Below are 27,879 nucleotides of genomic sequence, written 5' to 3'. Positions count from 1 at the left end.
GGCATACAGTGGAGTGCTTTTGAAGCTGGCTGGGATGGGTTGGGCCTTTTTGTAAGTTATTTACCTCAGAAAAACAAATATTCCTCCGCATAAAAAAGTGATCAGCCAAAATATCTTGTTATTTAGATTATTATAACTGATTCCCCTGTTTGTTAAACATTACTGTGTGTTTATCAAACAATCCTTTTTGTTTTATTGTTATTTAAACAGTTCATGAAATTGAGCGATGGCCTTTTTCGGACACCGTATTTACCGGATGGTACTGGTCCCCCGTATTATCTCATAGCGTTATTGTGTTTAGAGCGATTACCAGCGGTAAGACAATACAAATGTCACGGGTCATATTTAAGCACGCATTGCAATGTTTTCATAAATTTCCATTGACTGGAAAAAGACTTCACACTCGCACCGAACGCCCACAAAGTCTGAATTTTCACATACCGACCACTCATTATTCTCTTGGAATTATGACAACTAACTAGCGCTGTTCGGCTTCAAGATGATGTCAATACGCAAGTGGTTGTACAAACCAAAAGTGAGTATTTTGTGTGTGTAATTAGGATAAAAAAACGGAGAAAATGTTGTCTGATCCAGCAGCATGTTTCAGTGTATAAAATTTCCGCGTGACTAGTGCTGTGTGAATCGGGTCATGGGATGAGTAGACCGAGTAGACACAGCACAGAATAACTGCGGTTTGTTTGAGCTTCAAGCCGGCCTAGCTAGCCAGGTGCTGCGTGGGTGTTGGCAGCTAAGGATATGGTAAAGTCAACTACTAACTTACCGTTATAATTTAGAATTTGTATAAATTTTCAGCATTGCAGGAAGTCACTAACTGTTTTTTTTTATAGCATGTATAGTGTGGTTTCAATTCAAGGACAGACAGAAGGATAATCTGTGTACTGAAAAACTGAACATTGATAATTGTTGATACGGTTTGTACAAAACTAGGAAAAGTTTCCGTATTGTGCCACCACTATAGTAGCTAATCTACCTCAATGAGATATCCCTTTTTGTAAAAATTAGTGAAAAAGTGGTGGTGCCATACAGAAAGTTATCCCAAAAATAATGCAGAGTGCAGTCGCATAATTATTTCTTTTTAGACATGTTTAGAAGTTTTGAGACATTGTAAATGTATTCCTTTCCTTTGGAACCTTTCAATTGTTATAATCCTTTATAAATGTAGTTGTTTCATGGAGGAATTGTTGTACAATAAAATAAACCTGAGAAAATTTAATTTCAACTGGTGGTCGCGTTTTTGAGATATCGTGTATTTAGGGAGGTTTATTATTAGCTGCGTGTTACGCGAGCATTTGTGAAATTACCATTTTCCACGTCAGGTACAAATGACACAATTTGTTGACGTTTTTGCTTGTGTAGCGTGCAGCTAAACCTCGCTATTGTCATTGGTTAAGACAATCGTTGTGAATGTTCAGCGACAATTGTCTTTTTTCTTTTACATTTTGTGTGTGTGATGTTCATAGACTCATTTTGTTAAAATATGAATGAAAATTATTCATGAATGTCAAATTTCCATGCCAATGCTGACGAAAAACTAAAACAAGCACCTTTTCACATTTTTATACATCATACATTGACACAAAGTATGGCTAAAAAGGGAGTTTGGTCGACAGATTTTTAGTTTCATTTTCCGTCAAAGTCTTTTAGGAAATGAGGAAAACCTGATTTTGTTATACACATTCATTGTAAGTCATGTGATTGGATTTTACATCCTGGAACCTTAGATGTTTATGTTCACACACAGCTCTGTCATAATGTTGTGTGTACAGCCATGGGGGGCGGGGACACATACTTGATTTAGAGCGTCTGTATTAGTTTGGTTATGACAAAGGCCCTGTAAATAAAATGTATTATAAACTCAAATAATAAAAATAATAATAATATGGATTTATAATGCGCACTTTTCCAGAAAACCGATCAAGGCGCCTACACAAAATGAAAACATTATACAATAGAAAATGAAGAATAAACAAAACATAATGAAACCCAATGAAAGTCTAAGTGAACAAGTGTGTTTTCAGTTCCGGCCTGCTATGTATGGTCTGACACAGGAAGACAGCTACCTAGTACTCATTGTTACAGATGGGCTTTCTCTCCCCCTTATCCTGTTCCTTTTGTTATGACATATTTGTTGGTCTTTAAGAACATCTGTGGTATTTGGCAAAACAGGTCAGTCTGTTTCACAATGTGTATTGTTAGATGTTATGCAACGGTCATAATGTAACATTGTGTCCTTAATGTGTTGACACTCCAAACTTATTATTAATGTGCAGTGGACACAATGTTTAGTATAATTGCCCACTGCATTGTGTGATGTTTCTAGCCTATAAAATACTGGGTATGCCTCTTGCTGGGTTACACTCATCACTCCGCCACCACTGAGTCAGCCAGGGGCTCTGCCCAACTCATACATTGATGGGTGTCACCACTTCAACCATCGGCCACACCATTGTCCAGTATTGGTGTTTCAGCCATATTCCAGTTACAGAGACAGTCAGTCACAACTGTGCTCTTTCTCCTTCAAGTTGATGGCTTGAACCAACCGGTTCTTGCACAGAGACAGTCAGCCAAAACTGTGCTCTTTCTCCTTCAAGTTGATGGCTTGAACCACCCGGTTCTTGCGCTCCGATGGCCTAAAACCCACGCCCGGTTTTGAGGCTCTTCCTAGATGGCCTAAAACCCACGCCCGGTTTTGAGGCTCTTCCTAGATGGCCTAAACCCATGCCAGGTTTGAGGCTCTCCCTAGATGTACCAATCTAGTGCCAGACGTCAGTTTAGAAGAGGCACCGTGTAACCAGCACATCGAACCCAGTCATCAAACTTCCGGTAGCTATAATCTTAGGGTCTCTCATTTGAATTGTATTAAATCTGCCATGTGCATTATTAATGGTTCTATTGCTTTAAATATTGTTGTTTGAGTAAATTAAATTATCATCGTGAATATAATCGCTGGTTAGGTTTCACTCTTCCTTGTCAAATGTCTCTGTCGTGCCTTAGTTCCTTTTTGACATTGTAATGAATTAGGCGCACGTAACATCATTCATATCCCTAGGAGGTACTAAGTATTAAAACGTCAAATCAAAAATAGCATTTATACTGAGTGTTTACTATGATTCAAATGGTTTCCTGACTTCTACTCCGTCAGACTACATATTACTTTGTACATGTATGAAATTTAGAAACCATTGAAATAGGATACTGAATACTGTGTGTGCCTGGCCAGCTTCTGTTTTGCCTTGTGCGTTTTTTAAGTAGTTTATTCACACTTTAAAAGACGACACTACTGACACTGTCTGTCTACTGTACGTAGTAAGGTGTACATTTTTTTGTACATGCCTACTCAGGGCTCTACATTACATGATGTACAGAAAGTTCATGTTCATATGATCTAATCACACAATTTATAATACAGTGCTTGTTTCCCACGCAGCAATGGGAAAGTGAAAGCAAAACTAGCTTAGTACCTGCTAGTACTGTCTCTCAATAGAAGTGCTGTCCGAGCTTTAGTTGCTTGCAACATAATGTCCTGTCCATGATGTAGGGCATCAAGCCAAAGTTTAGAGAGATAAGTATTTTGCAGGGAGTGAAAATTCAACAGGACACCCCTCTTAATCAGTTGAGCAATTTATTTGTTAGTGATGACCATGAGATTTTTATGATGCAAGAATTTCGGGGAGTTACACTAAATGGAATGTTAGCACTCCATAGGTTTGTCCTGCCAGTCAATGAGAGGTCCGAACAAGATTGGAACACAATCCACGCGATAACCTGCCATTGTGGCTGGATCCATGTAAACAAACCGAAATTGTGTGCTTTGCTGATATAGGGCGATGATGATGTCATCGGGTTAAACCAAAACCTTACATTCCTTCTGAAGATAATTGCCTTAATCCTTCAGTTATCGCGTTACTACTTTTTTTTCAGCGTTTACATTTTTGAAACGATAAATGCCAATGTTTGCTTTTGTTGACACATTAAAGATAAAAATGAGGGAAGCCGTATTGACCCCCATACACTGCCCTTATTTCTGGCTAGTTACTGGACTATGTGTACACTGAGAAAAATGCTCAATTGCACAATAATTTGGAAGATGTCATAAGATTTCACAATGACTACTCAGCAATTTTTTCTTTATCACAAACTTGCAGATTGTTAGAATTCTATTTATAAATGCTGGCAAAGCAAGTTGTTTTTTGGAGAGAGGGTTTAACCTTGTCGGGGGGGGGGTGGGTTCTTGTTCAATCTATCTACCACCTTGAGCTGTTTAAATCCTGGGATAGCTTAGTTTGTCTGCTGATGGTTTAGGCATGTGTACAGGTCATGTGACCCGTGACATCACATGTTAACAAAAGAGCCTGGGGTTGATTTCTCAAAGAGTTAGGACTCGTCTTATCTAGAGTTAGGACAAGTAACTCATCCTTACTTAAAGAGTTTGGTGAAATGGACGGCTGGACTTCCTGCAGGCAGGATTTGTTCACACAGCCCAATATCAGGCTTAAAATTCAAAGTCTTAATATTTTGCTATAATGGAAAATTTGTGGGAGAAACTGTTCCCTGATTTACATACACTAGGCCTATAAAGCAGTTGACACCCTTTGACTATTAAATTATGATAACACTCTATTAATAGATTTGAATTTTAGGGAACTATAACCTGATGAAAGGGAAATGAACAAATCGATGTTGAACGTTAGCTTCTGGTTCTGGAACTCTTCGGTTTGGCACATTTTTCAAATTAGGTCGGTAAAGCCATTACAAGGCCGATTACCACTAAACTTAAACACTTGATTACAAAGCTTCGTTATAAATACAATTGTCCACCAAGTCCACCAAAATGAAACTCAAAACAACACTCAATGAATGTAAATTGACACTAATTAATATCATGAACTTCAATTTTACAAAAATGATCAGAGCTGGTGCCCACAAAAAAAACTTGGCTTTCTCCAAGGTTCAAAAAAGGATAAAAAATGCCAAGCTTTGTTTATTTTTAATAACAGAAAAGGACCAGGGTCCAACTTTATAGGTGCGTAAAAGCAGAAAATACTGCTCATCAATTTCAGTATTTTCTGCTTAGCAGATTTCAGGAGGGTATCCCTATCTGACTATCAGTCACTGTGAACTGGTAATGGTATGGTTGGTAACCATATTGTGTAATGTATAATTTTGTTGTGCTTAGCTACTTCTGTGCTTAACAACCAGCTGTATGAAATTGGGCCAGGGGTGGATTTCACAAAGGTAGTCCTAACTTAGGACTAGTCCGAGGCAATGCTAAGAGATAGGACCAGTCCTAAGTTAGGATGAGTTACTGGTCCTAACTTAGGACTGGTCCTATCTCTTAGCATTGCCTAGGACTAGTCCTAAGTTAGGACTACCTTTGTGAATTCCACCCCAGGGGTCGATTTCACAAAGAGTTAGGACTAGTCCTAACTTAGGACTAGCCTAGGAGATATACAAATTGTATGGATAGTCCTAAGTTAGGACGAGTAACTGGTCCTAACTCGAGATAAGACTAGTCCTAACTCTTTGTGAAATCCACCCCTGGTCTCATTTGCACAACATAAGCTTACATGAGTCAAATTTAAGGCAGCATCCAATCATCATACATAGTGTAAAACTGTTTTATTTTGATAACTCAATTATAATAATAATCCCTCAAGGGTTTATTCCCAGGTTTGTCAGTTTTGTTGTAATTCACAGTTTAACCAGCAATGCGAATAGCAAGGACATTCTATGTACAGATTACGTTCGTTCCAGTAGCTACAATCGAAAGCATTATTCCAGTCAATTCTTTTGTCATGGCATTTTCCTCCGATTCCCAGGTCACCTAAAAACTACGACCTTCTAAGAGAATTACAGGGCACTTGGTCAACAGACTGGTCATTTTACCTGCTAAAAGCTGTATCGAATATTGGCGCTGCTAAACTTGTTTACATGTTGCTTGCCAAGATTAAAATTAAATAACATTGTCTTATTTAAATAGTCGCTGTACCAAAGGGGCAAAGTATCCAAAATCAAATGGAAAATTTTCAAAATAGCTTGCTGGGTCTGAGTCACACACACAGTCACATGACAATAACAATCCAAGTTGCAAAACAAACCGCAATGGCCACTGGGGCCCAGCATGCTTGGTTTATTACTTAACTGTAATCAATGAAATGTAAGATGGCCTTGAAGGCCTTCTAAAAATAGTGTTGTCTTTGGCATTGTTTTGCCTTGGAAAGATTCCAATGTTGTGGCACGGAAGCAACATTTGTTCATGTTCTTATGTTTATTTAGAATGAGGCTTGCAAGTTATTTGACAATGTCCTTGTTTTCAATCTTTTTTAGTGTACTAAGACAGTTGTTTTTTACTTAGATATTAAATAAACCCCTTGCATTGGTTGCCATCGCTGAGGTCAAATGATGGAAATATGCCATCGCATACGCGCCATGCACAACTCTCAGCCAAATGTTATAGTCTTTCTGTCTTTAGGAGTCTGTCATGCTAATTGTGTTAAATTTGGTAGTTATGCGTAACACATTAACATTATTGTTTCCTTAAGTATACAATGCATTGTGAAAATATTAGGAATCATGCATCTAGTAGGACATTTAAAATAGGCTATTATATGATTTTGATAATAATTTGGGGGGCTAATCATCCTTACTCGCAGCTGAGAGCTGAATTGCGAAGGATGCTGCTACAACGTGTTCGAGAAGCAGGCATGCAAGGGCGCCTTTGGCTGCCAGCCAGCACAGCCAAGATGGAAAGTGTTTGATGCATTGTGTAAACTTTTTAATGAAATTAACAGACATTTCCAAACCCACCTCATTTAATGTAAACAAGTTTGGCTAAATCTACTGTCAACAAAAATAGTGTACTGTTCACTTCTCTCCTAAAACTAACTCGATAAAAAGCTCATAGCAGGCCTCCATGGATACATGTAGCTGACCTTGGAAAAGGTTTGTTTGATTAAAGTGAAAAAAGGTGAATGAACCTCTGTTAGATAACCACCCTAACAAACATAAAAGGAATATATAGCCCATCCATGGATAACAGGATTGGGCAGTTGGAATGAATGGATCTTGTTATCATGGTTTGCTGATTAAAAGAGTTTCCAGGAGTTAGGGTTACAATGTAAATCAGGAATCGGGAATTATACGATTGTGACTTTGTTTTCGTAGAAAAGTATACCATAACAGTGTTGTGGCTTTTCGTGGCCAGGCGCACCGTTCTCAAGTTGTGATAAGGTGGTGTGGTCCTGTGTACTCGATCCTCGGGCACAATTTCATAGAGCTGCTTAAGCAGAAAATATATTGCTTGACACGTTTCTGCTAAGCTGAAATGAGCAGGATACCAGTCACAAGTTGTAGGCTGCTATGTGACATGGTATTTTGGCAGGTATTCTGGTAAGCATAATTCTGTTGTGCTTAGCTGCTTTTTGTGCTTTTAAGCAGCTCTATGAAATTAGGTACGGATGGTTCCAAAAAGGTCTGTGCCCAATGATCAGGATTAACAATTACGCACTGTGAGAGACCTGTTATGGATAAAGAAACTATCGTTAAATACCCCCCCCCCCCCCCCAACCAACCATAAAACCAATGTGTGGGCGTACCCTGTAAAGGAAGCCATGACTATTTGTAAGATGGGGTTTGTTCCTTTAGATTGGTGTTTTTTTATTTGTTTGTTGGGATGGTCTTCCCAATAGAATGGGAACTCGGCATCATTAAGTGTGTTGGGGTTACGCAGGCCTGTATGCCTCGTTTTTGAAAGGGCAAGGGCACCAAGGCATTTTCTCTTTGGTGAAGGGCACCCTATTAGGAATTTGTAAATTTCTACTGTCATTCAAGGGCACCAAGGCAATAGCAAGGGGTACGGAGGCAATCGCCTCCGTTGCCAACATGAAGTATCAGGCCTGGGTTAGGGGTAGGGGAGTGGCTGTGTTTAAAAAAAAGGAAACTTCAATAACTTAAAGCTATTTAAAGGGAAAATATCTTTGTGATACACCAAGTGAGGAGACTCGTCTTTGACAATGACTGAAACAGTGTACCTAACCTTATGGCGGAAACATAAATATTGTTTTCCTTCCACCACAAGTGTAGTAAATAGAGAGGGGGGGGGCACATGGCTCAAATTTTTGTTGGTGCACTCCATGATTGTACTGTTACCGACTGCAGGAGGTGATCAAAACACTATGTTGGAGACTTTCCAATACTTTCACTCAAAAGATTTCCAGTTTGGTAAACCCATCTCAGAATAAACGTGAAGATATTAAAAAGATGGATCAAAGCATTTAAACAATTTTGTTCCCTCTATTTTTAATGCACCTAAGGCTCCTGCCACCTTGGATTCCCTGTTAAGGCTTTATTAAGGTCACCTTTGAATAAATAATTCACAATAAAATAAAAAAGTATTTAAAATAAATGGAACTTGTATGCAACCATGCGTGTGGATTCTTAAAAATAATACACAACCATCAATGCATTGTATACATGTAGCATACACAGAATGACCTTAATATAGCTGTCCTCGGCAGAAAATCTGATCTTATAACAATATTAATTAATTGAAAACCTGGAATTGTTCTCTGATTGTGAACGGCTAATATCGTCTAAACTGTACACAGTGTTAATGAACAATATGGTTTGATTGGATTCACGTACTGGCCCATGAAAATCCACACCTTGACCCCTCAAGGTATGGCACTTAAGGAAGGTCACACCTGACGACTGTAACAGATGTTTGAGTTCGAGCGTCACATATGGATAGCTCAATTAGAGATAGAAAATATCAGAACGAGTTCCCATTTTTGGGGCATGAGTACAATATTTCCGGTTCATAGTCCGCAAACACTTGCAATGATCAGACATGTAGCAAAGGGTCTGCACATAAAAACGTGTGTAGACACTATGTTGTTACTAGTAATGTACAATGTATGGTTAAAGCCATTGAACACTTTCGGTACAGAAACAAAATTAAAAGTTCACAGATTTACAAATAACTTAAAGGGTTAATAGAGAAGGTTATGGTGAAAGACTTCTCTTGAAATATTAATCCATGAAATGCTTTACTTTTTGAGAAAACATTAAAACAATATCAATGTCAATCAAGCTTCCTCTACTATCTCATTCATATCTCTATAAAATCTCTTTGTACAAAGGTTGATGAGCTTTGAAACGCCAGCAGGGCTGTATGCTTCATTTTTGAAAGGGCAGGGGCACCAAGGCATTTTCTCTTTGGCAAAGGGCACCCTATGAGTAAATAGTAAATTTCTAGGGCATCAAGGCATCTGTTGCCTTCTTGAAGTATCAGGCCTGCGCCAGTATTGTGAGCATTGAATGCCAGTATTGTAAGCACTATTGAAAAATAGAAAAATGATTTAGAATAAACAAAATGTTGTTACCCAGATGATGCAAACAATTTGCAAACATTCACATGATAATGGGAAATTTTTAAATAAACACCTTGAAAACCAAAGATATTAACACAGTGATATTTTAATTATAGTATTATGTTGTGTTTTATACGTGTGTGTTTTAATTGATTAATTGGATTATTTATTTATTATTCAACAGCGGATACAAGTATCTGCCTTTTTTATGTTTCATTGCAAAAAAACACACCCAGTTTTCTTTCTTTAGTTTGAACAGTCCACTTCTTTCATCTAGTGTAGAATATCAGACATAATGTTATATGCATTCATACATTAAGGGTCACCAGACTGTGTGTACATAGTCTGCATTGCAGTGAGAAGCACAGGGTGAATGTCGGTCATACGGCAGCAGCCCTGGCGTATCATTAAGGTAGTTTATGACTGAAAATATAGCTGCTGATCCCCGGATGGCTCGTGCGTCTGCTACGTGTTCCAAAAAAGTGTGACAATGACATACTTTAAAGTGCAGTGTGCTTAGTAGACAAACTAGGGCTGTACGAGTTGTAAATCAACCGTATTTCTTGCCGGAAGATTTTCTCAGATATTAAGTTTTGGATTGAAAATATTCTTCAAAACTTCATTACAATATGTACTCTAAAGGTGGTCCTTTCTAATTATGTATTTATAATACCAACAACTCTCAAATGCTATACCAATACCAAATAAGTATTTTATGGTCATTAACTTTTGGAATAGTTACCAAAAGTACACCCTGACTTTATGCACATTTACACTGGGCCCTATTATGTACAATTAGAACCATAGAGTAAGGATAGAGATGTTAGAACTATCCAACCTTTGCACATGTAGGGGTCCAGTTGTTTACAGTACCCGTTACTGGTGCACTTGTTCATAAATTTCATTTAAAGACATCCGTAAGATGCTAAGAGCCACCAGCTATTCATTTGTGCTGAGATGTTTACCTTGTATTGTGTCCACCTCTATTGACCATCGGGCCGGCCGGACCACAGAACAGGGAGGTCAGACTATTTGTGTGTAAAAGAAACTGGACTGCGGGTTTTAAGAAATGGTCAGTGCATAAAAGTAACGGCAGTGGATTTTTAAGAAGCAGGATCAGTGCATAAAAGAAATGGCAGTGAATAAAAGAAACGGTAGTAAATAAAAGACGGGAGTGTGCCTGGCCCTTTTTTCATTTTACAGAATTTACTGCTTCCAGGAAACTATGATTGTTGTGATTGTTTGTTTACAAACAATTGCTGACGGGGTTTGTAATTTTTTCTTCTTCGTCTTTTCATTAGAATTGTGAACCGCAAAGTTCAATTGTTATATATAGCAGAGTTTCAATTCATTATGAGAGTGGAACGCTGAGGTCAGTTGTGGTTTGCGGTCAGCTTGTTTCTGGTGGGATTTTATTTTAATGAGTTGATAGTCCATGGTCCAATCAATGGACGCAGCTGTGGTTTATGAATGAAGTGGTCTTGCAGGGATGGCCAGACCAGGTCAATGTGTGGAATAACACACGTTTACACTCCGCATGGCATGGACAGTACAGACACCACTCTGTCCAAAAATCAGTTCTTTTTTTTTGCTAGTCTTGTACGGGCATATTCAGTTTGGGTGAACTTGTCTAGTCTTCCTACTACACACAAACCAAACTAGGGCCCGTTTGCTCCTCGGTAAAGGGCATGAGGAATTTGTAAATTTCTACTGGAACATTTCAAGGGCACCAAGGCAATATGACCAGGGCGCTCCAGCAGAGGCAATCGCTGCCTCCATAAAGTATCAGCCCTGCCAAACAGTGCACTCCTATCCCATATCTCAAAAGGGCTAATTAAAGTCAAGAAAAAGTTGGGGGTTTAATTTTTTCAATAAAACTCCATCTGTTGCCGACTAGCACTTCCAGTGTACTTCAGCACTGTATGTAATATCTTGTTATGATTATAACAAGTCTAAATGGTTAACTTTAAAATTAGTTATCGGGTTTCTTATCTCCAATCCATCATCTTGTCGGATAACAATAAAAGCAATAAAAGTTAATATTTAAAAATTGCAGATGAAAGTTATTGGTTTTGTACAAATGTACAAACACAGCCCGACTCAAATGCTTTCAATTTGGTTTTCTTTTTAAAAAGGAATCTAAGTAACGGGTTTTTAACTGATGATTTATACCCTAGAGTGAAATTTATAACATCTTGCAGACTTGGATGTTATGTTTATTTTTTCACATACATGTACCTACTATTGTGCTATGTTTCTTGGTTGTATTGTTTTTAAGTTAATGGTATTGATTTACATGTAGTTAATTTGTGGAATAGTAGATTTTCAAAATTCTGGAGACTTCACAGTTCTAAAAAGAGCCGTCCTGCTATTTACCTACTTGTACATGTACTACTAGGGCGGAAGGTTGGAAATAAGCCAGAACTGCTGCTTTTGCTTAGTGGATCGAAGGGATTTCTTGTAACTAACTTCATTACAGCGGAATTGTGTATTAATTGTGTTATAAATTTGTGACCTTTCAGAAAACGGACAACCAGCTACTGGCCCAGTTTTACTTCAGCGATGAGGAGCTTAACGCGGTGTCTCAGGAGTTGGACAGCTTTGACGGCAGGCAAGACCCGGAGAGATGCACGCTGCTCGTTAATCAACTCCGAACGTGCCAAGACAGAGTACTCGGTAAGTAAGATGTCACTTCTGTTGGTTGGAGCTGTTGATTTGTTCCCTGTCAGCATGATCGCTGTGTTTCCTGTGAACTTCTTTGCTTGGATTCATTACATAATTACCTACAAGCTCGTCTGACTGCAGCGTGTCTCCCCTCGAAGCAAAGCTTACTGTTTTCTGATTAGAGGTGCAAGATTTAATGTGTTATGTTTTCATGTAAATTGAAGCATTGGTGATTTTTATAAGTTGTGTAAAAACCTGGGCCCGATTTCATAGAGCTATTTCAGCACAAAAAGTAGCTAAGCATACTAAAATAATGCTTATCAAAATAGGGTTACCAGCAAAACCACTGGTATGCCATGTGTACAATTTGTGATTGGTATCCTGCTCATCTCTGCACTGCAGAAGGCCCCTGTTGACTTGTTAAGTCCATGTAAAAAAAGAGAAAAGTTGCTCAGCATTAAGGCCTTACCGGCAAAATCACCTAGTTTTTTTTGGGTGCTTTTTTTTTTAAGCACTTACAGTTGAAACTCAAAAATACTCGTCCCCACTTGCATAAATTGACCGCTTACACGTCAATTCCATCGCCCACAGTTGTTATTGTGATGACTGCACATAATCCAATCAATATTTTACTGACCTGGAAGTAAGAGCGTAGTTGCATGTTGCTCGTTGCGCGCATCTGCGTTAGGCTGCTCCAGACCACCCTTTTCTTTCTGTTGCGATAGTCTTGGTGTCATCCTGGTTTGTGCTGATTTTCACCATTGATCCGGAGGTCATTGGTTCAACTTCTGCTCTAGTCAATTTTTCTTCAACCCAGAATCAATAAATATACAAAGTCCCTGATCAAACAAACTGTTGCGATGTTTTCACATAAAAATATAATCACTCAATTTTTTAGTGTTACTTTTAGACTGTGTGGATTGCAGGCGTGTATGCTTAATTTTTGAAAGGGCAAGAGCACCAAGGCATTTTCTCCGTGGTAAAGGGCACCCTTAATGTATGGGGAAATTGTAAATTTTGTCACTGGACCATTTCAAGGGCACCAAGGCAATGACCAGTGGACTTGGAGGCAATTGCCTTTGTTGCCTCCGTGCACGACTGGGATTGAAACTGAGGGGATGAATAACGTTAAGTCTTCCATCAACGTCCCTTTCCCTTTAAGGAACAAGTTTATAATCTTCTCCATTTAAATCAATAAAAGAACAAATATTTGTAACAAGCTCTTAAGAGGATGAATGATCGCAGAACATGGGGATGTTTTTAATCATGTCAATATTCTTGGAGAGTTCCCAGCGTTCAGCCGGTATTGTACTTGTTTTTATGTATCTGTCATCAAGCACTGCGGGTATTGAACACAAATTAATAGGGCTGTAAAATGAACTGTGCACAGTGTGTGTCCTTTTTAAAACCAATATTGTATGAAACATTTTCAAAGTTCCATATGGTTGGCATAATTAAATTTTGTATGCACAATTTTCAGACATTTGATAAACACTGTGGGGATGTCTAGTTCTACATATTGGGGAGATGGTTTTCTGTGCATAAACTTACAAATATGATAATTGCTAATTTTTGTACGATATGGATACATTTTGGTGCAAAGATTTTCAACTAATCGAGGGCGTGCATTTTAATCATTATCGTTTGTTCTTGTTATCGGGTCCTGTGTAACTTTGCCTTTACTGTAGTTATAGGTTTGGTTCCTAAAGTGTATATTTGAACTGAAGTCACGCCATATGACACTGTTGTTTAAGATGCACAGCATGAAGATGTTGTTTTATGTCACATGAGATAATTTTCTCTGATTTTTCCCCTTGTAGCGATTGTGGAACAGGTCATGGACCACGCTATAGTAAACGAGAGGGCCAATCGGGACTTCAGGGCCAAGTTCCCTGACGATGTCTTGCAAGACAGCCTCGCTGGCCAGCTGTGGTTTGGCGCAGAGGTACGTGAAGCTGCCTCCACATTAAACATGTTAACAGATAAAAATTGATAGAAATGGTTTAGGAATTTCAGACATCAGTATATTTAACATGCAAAGCCATTTATTTTTGAAAGCACAAACCTTTTTGTGATATTTTCCAAGCTTTCATGAATACAAAACAAAATTAGATTTAGCTGTTGCACTGCTTCCAACCAATATGACATGGGTTAAATGCCCCCAAAATTGTTTATTTCCTCATGTTTGAACCCTATAATGCAGAGTCCTTGTCAAAGGCTAAAATGAATAAAAAATACTTTAAATACTACAATGTGCCAGCTCTGGTCGTGCAAAGTGTTTTCAGATAGTACTTGCAGGAATGTTTTTTTTATATATATATAAAGTTGTTTTGTTGTTGTTGATGAAGGGACCCCATTATAGATGTAGGGCACTTCACAACTCACAAAAGGTAGGCATTTGTTGTGTTGCCTGCGGGCATGTGGGCCATTCACCGACATGGATCAGAGAAGTTTGTCACTGAGTCAGGTTTGTATGTGTAAATGTAGGTTTCATTTAGTTGATGTGGCATGGCGTGTACATTGTATGCCCACGTCCTTTTTTGTCTTCATTGTGTTTTGGGAATCTGGGGAATTTATTAGAGGATTTGTTTTTCTTTTGCGGGGGAGGGTCATTGAGGGTTACTGCTGAGTACAATGTAGGTTGTAGAATGGAGAAATCTTTAGGGGGTGCGAGAGTTTATAATGCTTCTTTTCACTGTTGTCCTGAATTCGAGGCTCAACAGGTAAATGGCTGACCAAGCAAGGGTTAAATAGAGATTTTGGTTTAAACTATCTTCACTGTTGCGTGGTGTGATTTATATCATTTCTGGCCTGGAATTACATAAAGTTGCCCTGGGTCTTGGCCTTGGTGCCCCTTTAAAAGTTTCCCATTGACTTTAAGATTTTTCAAAGGAAGTGCCCTTTGCAAAATGGACTTGCCTTCAAAAATGAAATTACAGGCTTGACAGTTACAAAATGTGAAAAGCATTTCAGAAGTTGTCAATTCAAGATGTTCAGCTTCTTGGTTAAACCATAGTGCTCTATTGTTAAACAGAAGTGGGTTAAATATTGCGTCTGTTTGAGTTTTTTGGTTCATGCAATGTATGGCCGCTTGCTCTGTGAAAAGAGTCTAATGAAGCAATTTCCTAATGGAACTGAGCCTATCCATCAAAGACGAAACTAGCACTCTCATTGTCTGATCAAAACATCAGGCTTCTCCTTTCAGAAAACTACAGAAAACCAGCTATTGTTGATGTGAGTAGAGATTTAGCTTTTACTACAGACACAACAGCGTTTCAATCCGTTACCAAATCATCTACAAAGGGTTGTTTAAACACAGTGTGTAAGCAATGGCTATGGCTGGCTGCACTGGCCTGGGAAACACAAATTCCTGGGCTGTATGGGTTCCATTCATGCACTAACCTTGAATGTAATCTGAGAACAAATTTCCAAGTAGTGATCAAAATCTAGTTGCCTTGTAAAGTTTGGGTAATTGTTGGTGTTAGGTTTTAACACATGGAGACAGACCCAAAACACCCATAAAAAAGCGAAAACAAACCCACACAAACAAACAACAGATCTCTAAGGAAAAGCACTCCACACTAATGACACCACTTTTGCTCAAAATACCCAGCTGTCAGACAAACATTCACCCACTAAAGCCAGATTCACACTTCCTTCGAATGCGATAGCAACTATGATGCCACAAAACCGAACTATGCTCAACTCTTCAGAAACATTCGCAGCGAAAATAGGCCTGTGACGTCAAATTCGCTTTGCCTGAAGCATGTGCAGGAAGTATGAAGCAGGGTTTACGGGATCACCGCATCATGGACACGCCAAATGGCACTAGTTAGTACTCGCCAGTAAACATCAAACTTTGACATGTACAGGCTCGTGTGTTAGTGAAATTTGACACTTAGTCTGAGATTTGGGTACATGGCTTCTATTTTTAGCGTTAGTGCGGAATGCTAATCCTGAGAAACCAACAACACAATGAAGACGGGGGGGGGGGGCAAGTACCGTGCCACGGAATCAAGCTTAAATTTCCATTTACTTCACACTTGAATGTTGCCAATTCTGTGTATAATGGAAACAGAATCTGAGCCTTCAGATAGTGTGATAACACAGGTTTGTTATTCGATGGCTGACCACACATAATATGAACACTGTCTGCGACTATTTCGTCCACTCTACTTGTACAGTGTACAGTACCTTTAAAGACAGTGTACACTATTGGTAATTGTCAAAGATCAGTCTTCTCACTTGGTGTATCTCAACATATGCATAAAATAACAAACCTGTGCAAATTTGAGCTTGATCGTTCGTCGGAGTTGCAAGATAACTATGAAGAAAAAAAACACCCTTGTCACACAAAGTTGTGTGCGTTTAGATGGTTGATTTCGAGACCTCAAGTTCTAAACTCGAGGTCTCGAAATCAAATTCGTGGAAAATTACTCCTTTCTCCAAAACTAGGACACTTCAGAGGGAGCTGTTTCTCACAATGTTTTGTACCATCAACCTCTCCCCATTACTTGTTACAAAGTAAGGTTTTATGCCAATAATTATTTTGAGTAATTACCAATAGTGTCCACTGCCTTTAAGTCTACCCATTTAAGAAACTTACAGGTCTTTGATACAACTGTGCCTTGTTCTCATGCAATCTAATCCAGTGTCTGGCTGCCGGCTCCACTATTATGAACCGTGAGATAGAGAGTGCTGCATTACGGCCAATAGCAAGAGGTCTTACAAGGAGCTTGGATGTCTTAAGAAGTATCTTAAGGGAGCAGTGCTACAAGGATCTCAACCACTACAGTGACAAGGTGCGCTATTAAACCCTTTTTTATATTACTTACTCCACGTCTGAATTAGGGTCTATGGTTATTACTAGCGACGCCCCTTAATAATAATAATAATAATAACATTTATAAATCACCTTTTCCAAATGATGCAAAGTGCTCAGAGAATAAACAAGAAAATACTGGGAACGGAATCGAAAACCAATTTGAAAACCACTGCCAGTTCCAGCCTGCAGTATTTAGGTAGAGTAGAGAGTCCAGCTAACACCGCTATGGCCTTGTTTTTTGTTTTTTTCCCCCTATATTTCTATTGTCTCTAAAATGTTGTGCAGATGTAATTTTTTTCAGGGTTGCCTGCAAATTATGCATGTTATGTTGTCCATTTTGATTTTTATTTGCCCAATTTGCTACACAGGGAATACAATGTATGCATTTTAGGAATGGCTTTTGGTCACATTGCATGTGAGCGTTGCCTATTTGCACCGATTATTCATCAGACATGTTGGGAATCTGATATCTATGTTGATCAGAGACGTGTAGAAAAACCGAGAGGAAATCATCATCGCCTTACAGTTACTCTACATTAGGAAAATTATTATGACCCCTAAATTTGCAATGAGATTGCCGGTGAGTTCATCGAAAGGCCACACACATCCCAAGCTATGAATGAAATGTCTGCTCTGAGTTAGACAGCTCAAGAATCACATCCTGTATACGACTTTATCTCCATTGATGATGGATTTAAGTAATGTGAGAAGCAGGTCAGGTCAGAAGCATAAGATTTGCATATTCATTTGGTGCTCTGCATAGTAATGAGGAAGGATTGTATGGTGGCCTTTAGAGAACATACAGCTATGAATGAAATGTCTGCTCTGAGTCAGACAGCTCAAGAATCACATCCTGTATAAGACGTTATCTCCACTGATGATGGATTTAAGTAATTTGAGAAGCAGGTCAGGTCAGAAGCATAAGATTTGCATATTCATTGGGTGCTCTGCATAGTAATGAGGAAGGATTGTACGGTGGCCTTTAGATAGCATGAATTGTGGGAAACTGGCGAGATAAGAAAGCTTTAGCCGTGTGTGCTCCAAACTGATCTGCATATATTGAGTGCTCTAATAGTACCTTGGCCTTTAGAGAACCGAATTGTAGTCAACTTGTGTTGTCAGAGAGCTTTAGCCCTGTGTTTTCAAAGCTGAGAATGAGATTTGCATATTCATTGAGTGCTTTGCATAGTAATGAGGGAGGATTCTACGATGGCCTTTAGGGAACATCATATTGTGAGAAATTGCTCTGGTCAAAAAGCCTCAGCTATAATAATGTCTACACAGAGCTACAAAAAAGAATGAGATTGCGATGGTGCATTACATAGTGATGAGCGGAGATGGTTTGGTGGCTTTTAGGGATTTATTGATGTTCATGTCAGACAGATTCAGCACACAGAGCTGAGAATGGCATCAGCTGCAGTGCTTTAAGAAGCTGGATTGTGTTTAAAATGCCCTCGCCCATAAATACTCATTCTATAATATAAGTTTCATAGGTTTCATTGTTCCAGAAAATATAAAGGAGATCCACGCTTATGTTGTTAACATTTTGTACCGGTTGGCATTACTCATCGTTTAGGAATTTACACATTCTTTAAATCTCATCCCTTAAAGACACTGAACACTATTGGTAATTGTCAAAGGCCAAGCCTTCTCACTCGATGTATCTCAGCATCTGCATAAAATAACAAACCTGTGAAAATTTGAGCTCAATCGGTTGTCGAAGTTCCGAGATAATAATAAAAGAAAAAAACACCCTTGTCACACGAAGTTGTGTGCTTTCAGATGCTTGATTTCGAGACCTCAAATTCTAAACTTGAGGTCTCGAAATCAAATTCTGGGAAAATTACGTCTTTTTCAAAAACTGCGTCACTTCAAAGGGAGCCGTTTCTCACAATGTTTTATACTATTAACCTCTCCCCATTACTCGGACGAAGAAAGGTTTTATGTAAATAAATATTTTGAGTGGTTACCAATAGCGTCCACTGCCTTTAAAGAGCTTTTTCTCTATCTCTCTCGCTAATCACAGGTGAAGGATGGGCTGAGGAAATTTGATGAGATGTTTGCCGAGTTCGAGTTGAGCTACGTGAGCGCCATGGTCCCCGTCAAGACAGCGAGAGAGTATGATACTCAGCAGGACGTCATCGTTCTCTTTTGTGAGACTCTGGACAGGTCAGTCTCGATATGACACTCTTATCTTGCACCTTGGTGTTAGAATATTTAGCCATGATAACAAAATCCCAAGTGCATCTCAAACAGGGCCCAGTTTTATGGCTCTGCTTACCGCAAGTGTAAAATTGGCACTCAATTCACATTTAATGTTAGCATATTTCAGAGGTAAGCAAGTTTTTTTTGGCTTAAATTGGGAATATTATAACAAATATGTGTAGGGTGTGGGATACAAAACAATGCAATTTTGTTTAGGGTCGTTACCAAATTTGCCCTATGTTTAAGCATTCTTCGCTTACATAGCTAGCACATTCTGAAAGTTTGCAATAATCCTGTAATTGGGAAATGGTGCGGTTAGCCTGAGCCATGAATCTGGGCCCTGTTGGGCTCTGATTATGGTTGTGTGCCCGACCTGAGGCATAGCACGAATAGATGGCATTTTCACCAGGCAGTGTACATGTTCTATATATTCATATCAGCTTTCCAAATCTCACAATTTTAGGAGTACCTTATTGACTTGTACAGTGTATCTGTGCGATGTCATATTATTCATATATAAATCTGATTTTCAAATATTTGTTTCCAACTAAAATGTTAAGATTAATATAGTACATGTATAAGGCCTTAGGAAGTCTACAAAAGCAATTATAGGTCAGCTTTTGTACTGTATGAAATGTTCATAGTGTTTTTATTGGGTCCAAATATTATGCCTTGTCTGTGTTCATTACACTGTGATTTACAATGCAGTTTTGATTGTAATTTTTTGTTTTGTTCTGCTATTTCATTCTTGCATTTTTGATGTAAACTCGATGTAAACGCGACTGATGCCACGCTCACCATGTTGGTGGTCATTAGGTTTACGTGTAAACGCTGCGTCGCCTAAAATGCGCACTTCACTGAATAACATACGTTCTATTTCTATGGTCAATACGCACAAATTTACCACAACTTTACAGTGTTGTAGCATTGTGTCCGCCATACCTCAAAAAGGCTTATGGGACCAAAGAGGTCCTAAGTTGCATTATGCACAAGACTTGCACGGTCTAGTCCTGTTTACCCACCATTAATGTATGTTGCACTTTCCTCTTTCCCAGGGCATTGAAGAAGGCTTACGTAACTCAAGATCAAGTGGATGACTATGACCCGGCGCTGATGTTCACTATACCAAGACTCGCTATTGTTGGGTATGAAACGGTTCAAAACAGTTTGCAAAAAACTTCAGAAAAGTTTAAGAATTGTGACCAAAAAAGACATGGAGATATGTTAAGTCGTTTTGCATAACAATTTAATAGATGTTGAATTTGCATCAGGGATAAAGAATATGATTTTGTTTTACCCTAACACCTAAGTGCTCTAGGTTGTGGTATAGGTCATGGGTTTGAATCCCACCCAAGTAATATGCCTGTGTTTTTTTCACAGAATTGGAAAAGAGGCAAATAATCTGTCACAAATTTGTGAGATTGAAAACAAAATTCCCAAAAGGGTTTTTATTTTGTGACCGATTTGTTTACTTCTGAGGACTTTGTACTGTTTTTTGGGGGGTCAGTTTCCCTTGTGGTTTATATTGATAACTTTGTACTGGATGATATCTTCTCTTCTTCTTTATAGTGGACTGTTTGTGTTTCCAAGTGGACCGTTGAATATGGAGAGGGATTCTCGTTACATATCTGAATTGTTTAGACCATTTCAGGGTCTCCTCCTCAAGATAAAGTGAGTTTTGTTTTCTTGACGTTTTCTCCCTGTGATTTTTCAAAAAAACAAAACAATCCCCTTCGGCATAATTGGTACCCTGTTTAATGTAACAGGATCAGTTGTGTTGATGGTGGCAACCGGTTGTCGAATCCTCTTGTATGATTAGCAGGGTGAGGCTTACAGTGGCTGATCCAGAGGGATTGACCTTTACCCTTTGACACTCGGCCTGCCTGCCTAGCAAATTACCTACTGTTTGATGCCTCTTGGTTCACTGTGCTTTGTGTAGCTTTAGGGCCTTGTCACACGAGGCAACTTGGAGTCCACCAACTGCGGTGCGTGCTACAGGACCACTTGGGTAGCACATCAGTCACGATCCCCAAGAATAATATGTTAATATTCAACTGTAAATGGATTCTCTAGTTGCCTGTAGATTGCCTTGTGTACTTTCTCCAACATGTCCAACTTCAAAATTAACCTTAAAACTTGCTTGTTATAGCTGGTCTTATATAGCTATATATTATTATTATTATTATTATTATTTACAGGGAGTTACTGGAAACATTGCACGAGGAGGAGCTTATCCTCCTAGAGAAAGCACTGTGCAGCACCAAAGACTCCTGGGAAGATATCGAGAAACAACTTAACGAGATGAGTCTGAACTACGACACCCCACGCTCCGGTCGGTCACGTCGCACCAGCCGCAACCCGGACTCCATCTGCCTGTCACCTTGCGACAGCATGATGACAGAGTGCTCCATGATCAGCTCCAGCTTCATGTCAACACCAGAGGGGGCTGATCTCATGCGGAGACTGAGCTTCTCCGAGTCGTGGCACGAACTCTCCCAGGAGGCGCTGAGCGTCGAGGAGGAGGGGTTGCCCTGCGAGGCCTCGGGGAGGGATGCTAGGGTTCCTTCGCCGCGAACATCAGGAGTTAAAGTTGTAAGGAATCATTCTGATGCAGTAGTGGAGCAAGGGGCGGCGTCGTCACCTCATGGGTATAATGAGATTGAAGAGGAAGGGAACGGGGACTTGAAAAACAATAACTTCTTTGCGCTGAGGAATTCAAATCAGGAGAGTAATCATGAGACGAATTCTCCCGTGATTGAAGCGCCCCCTGTCGTGAACGGGGACAGGGTCGATAGACCCCATCATCCCCCTCGCCTGACGAGGGAAGATAGCGGACTGGGATCAGCCCCAGAGATGGAGCTCATGGACTTGTTCATTAACGTCCCACCGATGCTCCAGAACAGTGTGGAGGTTGAACTGAATGGCGATGGTGGACTCGTCAGAGTCCACAGTCATGAAACTGTGCCTCACAGCAGTAAAACAAACCCAAGCCCGCTTAGAATAGAGACGGGGCATTTACAGGACTCTGTAGGGGTGAGTACAAACGGGGAACGCCCGTTACCTATATCCACAGCCAACGGGAGTGACTTTGCCCCAACGTTTTTCGGTAAGGGGAAGCCGAGCACTGAGTTGAGCCTCGTCGGGGCCAGGACTAGTCCCACGGTAAATAACAGACATCACTTGGATTTCACCTCGGAGGGGCCTGTGTCGCCGTCTCGAATCATCCGCCAGAACTCTCTGGATTCCCCATCGCCAAACAACCACAGCGAGCCCACCTCATTCTTTCAGAGGATTCGTCATGGGTCCGGTCGCCGGTCGTCCATGTCGGACCAGGAGTCCTCCCGCGCATCCACCCCCAATCGTGACATCTCAGCAAGTGCAATAAATCGAGTGGAAGGGAGTCGTGGTGTGAGGCGGGTGAAGGTACAGTCGGAGATACCGGGAGACGGTGATGGTGACGGCGATAATGATGGGTCGTCCAGTTCGTGCTCGTCATCGTGCTGTGGAGGGGATGATGAAGTGTGTAGCTATCAGTGGGAGTCAGATGGAAGGTAATTGTAATAATAATCAGGCATGATATTTTCTTTACTTCAGTCGATTTCTGAAATTTGTTTGTTCTTAGGCAAATCTAAAAAAAAAACATATTAAAAATTGCCATTTCTGTGTTGTTGACGATGCAATTGATCAAATAAATCTGCCATCCATTGAAAGTTGTCATGATTTTTGTCCATCAGTGACAGTGACAGTACGTCCTATCTATCTGAAAACAATGATGAGTTTGAGATCGCCATGGCGATAGAGGCAGCGGAGATTGCCGCTCGACAGGAGATGAGGTCCCACTTCAGAAGCTCAAGCGATCTTGTGCACAGGCTCTTTGTCTGTATTGCAGGTATGTGAATGTATGCTGAGTTTGGTTTTGCTTAGCACAACTGTACTATGTTAAGTACAGTCGCAGTTTTTTGGTAGGCTCGATTTACAGAAAAATTATTTGCACGATTTCATGGAGTCGTTCAAGTTGCACTTACCATTTGACACAATAGATGCACAATAGTTTGAAAGTGTGGCATAACTCATCATGGGCCAATATCATTGCTCTGCTTCCCACTGCATTTTGTACACCATTCTCCGCAAATTGTCCACCTTGCAGTAATTTGATCTTGTTTTGATTGAAGGTGTTGCTGATCAGCTCCAGACAAACTATGCCAGCGATCTGCGCAACATCCTCAAGACAGTCTTCATAATGTGTGCCACTGAACCTTACTACATGCCCATCGAGGAAAGTACTCCCACAACAACAAACAACAGTCCAGCTGAGGAGCAGATAAACGAGGCGTCGGGTGCCGGCATTGCGGCATCAGGCACCGACGAAAAAACCCACAATCATTCGCCAAAAAAGAAATCATCACCTCCGAACGGCAAAGTCCATTTCGAGAGTAATGCACCCACCAACGGATCAGTCTCAAACGAGGACGTCTTCTCAAATGAAAATTCTGAAATAGTGAACTCGTCGAGCGCTTCTAAGAGCTCTGCCAGTGGGGAATCCCCAAATGATGACCAGGGACCCTCATCAACTGGCGACCAGGTTCAGGAACCGTCTGGCAGCACATCATCCTGCGACGCGGTCGTTGAATGTGTGGCTGAGACGTCAACAGTGTCCGACGGCTCCACCCCTGAGCCAAAAGAGAGAAAGAGACACAGGAGTGGCTCACGGAATAGACGGACAACGGCATACCAAGGTGGGTGTCTCATTCAGTGTTTTTGTTTATTTGCTAAACTCATCAAGTTTATGATTGCGATGTTTATGAAATGTATTTTTTCAATCATGTTTTTATGTGGTTATATAAAGAAGTGCTCCCATTTTAATCAGCATTTTGCAAATTATTATTCTGGTTACTGCTTTTTAACCTACTGTTGACTCTTCATCCTATGTGGTTTTGAAGGTTTTGAATACTAAACAACAGATGTTATCCTGCCATTATTATATTAAATGTGATTGATGCATAATTCAACATTTTATACTCAATGATTTTTTTATTACAATGTTTTATCAAATGTATTGTTGAATCTGATTTTGTGTTGTTGTTGTTGTTGTTGTTATTGTTTATAAAGAATTGATCTCTTTTTATCAGCATTTTGCCCATTCTTATTGTGTCTACTGCTTTTTAACTTGTTTTTAACCCCACTTCTGCAAGTCTAACTATTCAATATCAACCACTGTCCTTGAATAATATATATAAACTATGCTAGCCTGCAATATGGTATGATGTGTGGTGAATTTGTAGTACTCAGTCAAAAAGTCTCTTACTTTCTCTATTTTTGTTCTTCTTCTTTCTGATGCATTGTCAATTGTCCTATGTGTTATTTACTCATTGGATTTTTCCACCCAGTATTTGTTGGTATTATAATGATTAGTACTACATGTATTGAATGGTTTATAAAAAGTTTTATGGCAGTTTACACTAAAAATATTTACAAAATACACTCTTATTAAAACTCAGTAAACAACCTTTTATTTAAATGGGTAGAATTACAAATAGTACACTATACTACGTTGGCCGCATTACATACAATTTTATCATGAATTAAACAAATTAATGACCCCCCTCATTTATTTTATCAATTTATTAAGTTAAGCATCTTTAATTATAAGAAATTAAATGCTGAAAGCAAATTTTAAAAAATTTATTTGTTTTTCTTCTCTTTTGCTCCTAACTTTGTTGCCGTTCCTGTAGATCCACCACTGTGGGTTCCTGATGACAGTGCTACTGAATGTACCTCATGTAAGGCGTTATTTACAATGCTTCGACGGAAACATCACTGTCGGAACTGTGGAAGGGTAAGAATCAGCTGGTCAAATAACATGATTGATCTTTGATTTACCAGTAACATTTTGTTAATGTAGTTAGTGATGTGCAAAAATTTGGTTCTTCAATAAAACTGGAGTGTTTGTTTGATTTTATCATTTTTTATAGATCTTCTGCAATCGTTGTTCAGCCAACTCGGTTCCATTGCCACGTTACGGTCAGCTGAGTCCTGTCAGAGTCTGTAATAGATGCTACATGTTTCAAGTTACTCCATTCCAACACTGAAATTATCTAAACTGTTAACGATGGTGCTGTCTTGTGTGCCCTCTGCTTGGACTGAGGTGTTCACAGAGCGGGTTTGAATTGGGTCATTATGGGTACACTCTTATAGGGTAACCAGTAGGAGCGACCTTGCTTGACCTCGAACCAATATGAGCTCTTTCTCCTTGCAGGAGGTTGCAATAGCGTTTACCGTTTTAGAGTCTCCTGTCTGTACGGCGAGCACCGGTTTTAGTGTTGAGCTTGTATGAATGTATCGTCTCGTCAGGGCAAAATTCGTTAGGTCTTGAGTTTGTAAGGACATCTTAATCTTGCGCGAGAAAGGTATCTCAGGGTTTGTGTGAACATCTGGGATAAATGTTAGCGAAATACACAATTGTTTACGCTGCTTTAAGGTTACATCGCGTGTGGACATGCCACTTTGTGCCGTGGCACTGTACTTTGCACACCATTTTGTGAGGAGCATGTTTGTCAAGAGTGAGGAAAGCATCATGGAAATCGATGCCTGTGCTATCTTGTAGTTACTAGGTCTACATCATCTAATGTGTATCGCTGGGCGTGGTGGTTGTTACATCTTAACCTTCCTACTGTCTGACCTATGAATTTTATTCGTATGGTTTTGAAGGATAGATGCGCTATGCCAGCCTGCAAACTGGTGTCGTTCTTTGAATTGCATCTGCACAGTACACAGGTACAATGTAGTTTACATGTTCAGTCGTACTACCTATGGGGTTGATAGTTCTGAATGATCGGTCCACCCTGAGGTGTGGGGAGAAGGAAGATGCATACATGTACGTCGCTAGTCCCGATGCTGAAATGTTGTCACAATATTTAATTTTGTTTTGTGAACATAAATTTTGAAATGCAGCTGGTTAACATGAAAAAAGTTATCTTAATAGTATTAAACATGAACTTATTCATATTATAGATAATCTGTCATCCTATGGCCATTTTGATCTATATCCCTGTATTCCTTTAGGATACTAATGATAGTAAAAAATACATAGAGGGGGCCAGACTAATTGTCCCGTCAATCTAAGTTAATTGTTTTGCGATAATTTTTTTCTTCTTCCCATGACGAATTACCCCACCAGAAAAATCCAGTAACTTCAGTCCTTCATAAACTTTTCAGTCCTACCTCGCAACTTCCATTGCAATAGTATTTATTGGTTTACGTTTATCAGGACTTTTCTATTATTACTAAAAGAAAAATAGTAATATATCAACAAAAAATTATGAGCTTGAACAATATTAGGGTCCTTGTTATAGAACAATCATTCACAAAAATGTAGTCCATTGGGTCAGGACCAATTGGGTCAGAGGTCATCGGGTCAGAGGTTCTTATAATATCAAAGTCTTATATAGTGCACGTATCTACCAAACAAGGTACTCAAGGCGCTGAGTATATACAAACTTTCAGACAGATAGGTTATTGCAGTGATGAATTCTGAGACCCATTTATTTAGCACCTTATAATGGTTTACAAGGTGCTACGGTGCATATAGGAGCCACATCCAGGAACACTGGGGAGAACCCCTTCTCTTTTCAATAAATGCAGTGGGTTCTTTTACATGCGTTTACACAACACATGGGGGACCCGCTGCTTTACGTCCCATCTCAAGGACAAAGCAAAGGTTAAGTGTCTTGCTTAAGGACACAAGGCATACAGTTAACTGCTAAAATGTCCTCTAGTAACACTTACTCTGGGATTTCAACAGAATTGGTTATTTACACGAACAATTTTTGTCTCATTGGTGCGATTCAATTTTTTAAATTTGTTTTATTCCTCATCTTTGAATATCAACCGTCTTTGTTTCTTTCAAATTTCTTCACCCACAGAAGTGAAACGACTGGTCGTATTTTACCTGTATTTTCCTCTTACATTTTTGTTTCTTTCTTTTAAAAATTGGTCTATTTTTTTCTCCGCTTGGAACTAGCCCTAAGAATTTACAATATTACCGAACAATACTTGCACAGAGCTCTGGGACATAATTCCTTCCAACTTAATTGTACTCGAAGCCTGGCCAGAGCCATGATCCCTACAAAAATAGAGAGAAATACCTATCAAGAATAAAAGCACTCTCTTGCTCAGTAACTTGAATGTGTCTTTTTAAGACACAACCTTACTCTCTACATAAAATCTTTGCTTGTGCTTTATAGTGTTGGATATACCGTGTACGCCACGAGCTTCAATGTTACATATGTAAATAAACGTATATATTTACAAAGCCTTATAGTAACTTAACGCTAGACTTGATGACAAGTCGTTAGCGCTGCCCCAAACACACATTCTGCTGTCCGTGCAACAGTCTCAGTGCGATTATCGATCATGCAACGGTCGTAGGTAGCGCGTGGCAAGGTCCGCAGTAATTGTGACTGACTCACACACATACCGGGATCGAGGATATGTGTACCATCCCCGTAACTACACCGCGCTTAACAATTATTGACTTGATCTCAAGACTAAGTTCAAGCAGGAAGTCTCAAACTAGGAGACTACTTGGGGCTAGTCAGGTAGGGAAATAAGTTGTGGGGGGGGGGGGGGCTGGGGTTCAATTGTAATGTTAATTCTCTAAATGGGATACTTTAGGGGATACTACATGTATGTGGCAGCAGACTTTACCAGGTAAATCCATGGTTCGCAGAAATGCGTGCATGCTCAGAACTACGTAAGCAATTGGATTTAACCTGGTAGATGTAAGTCTGCTGC

At 39.6% G+C, this 27,879-nt stretch overlaps 1 protein-coding gene across 1 annotated transcript; it reads left to right on the top strand.

Annotated features, from left to right (window-relative positions):
• Positions 1-312: 312 nt before the first annotated feature.
• Positions 313-26,587, top strand: LOC117294474 (lateral signaling target protein 2 homolog). The gene is made up of 12 exons (XM_033776896.1): positions 313-535; positions 11,915-12,068; positions 13,877-14,001; positions 16,709-16,858; positions 18,908-19,050; positions 20,142-20,231; positions 20,656-20,757; positions 21,285-22,637; positions 22,821-22,975; positions 23,259-23,822; positions 24,819-24,922; positions 25,059-26,587. Exons 1-12 carry the CDS (start codon positions 500-502, stop codon positions 25,173-25,175), a joined length of 3,093 nt encoding a protein of 1,030 aa, XP_033632787.1. The 5' UTR covers positions 313-499; the 3' UTR covers positions 25,176-26,587.
• Positions 26,588-27,879: the final 1,292 nt, after the last annotated feature.

Source organism: Asterias rubens, chromosome 9 (genome assembly GCF_902459465.1).
Source record: "Asterias rubens chromosome 9, eAstRub1.3, whole genome shotgun sequence".
In the NCBI taxonomy this organism is placed as follows: domain Eukaryota; kingdom Metazoa; phylum Echinodermata; class Asteroidea; order Forcipulatida; family Asteriidae; genus Asterias; species Asterias rubens.
Note: the sequence above shows the minus strand (reverse complement) of the source record. Positions and strands in the feature narration are given on the sequence as shown.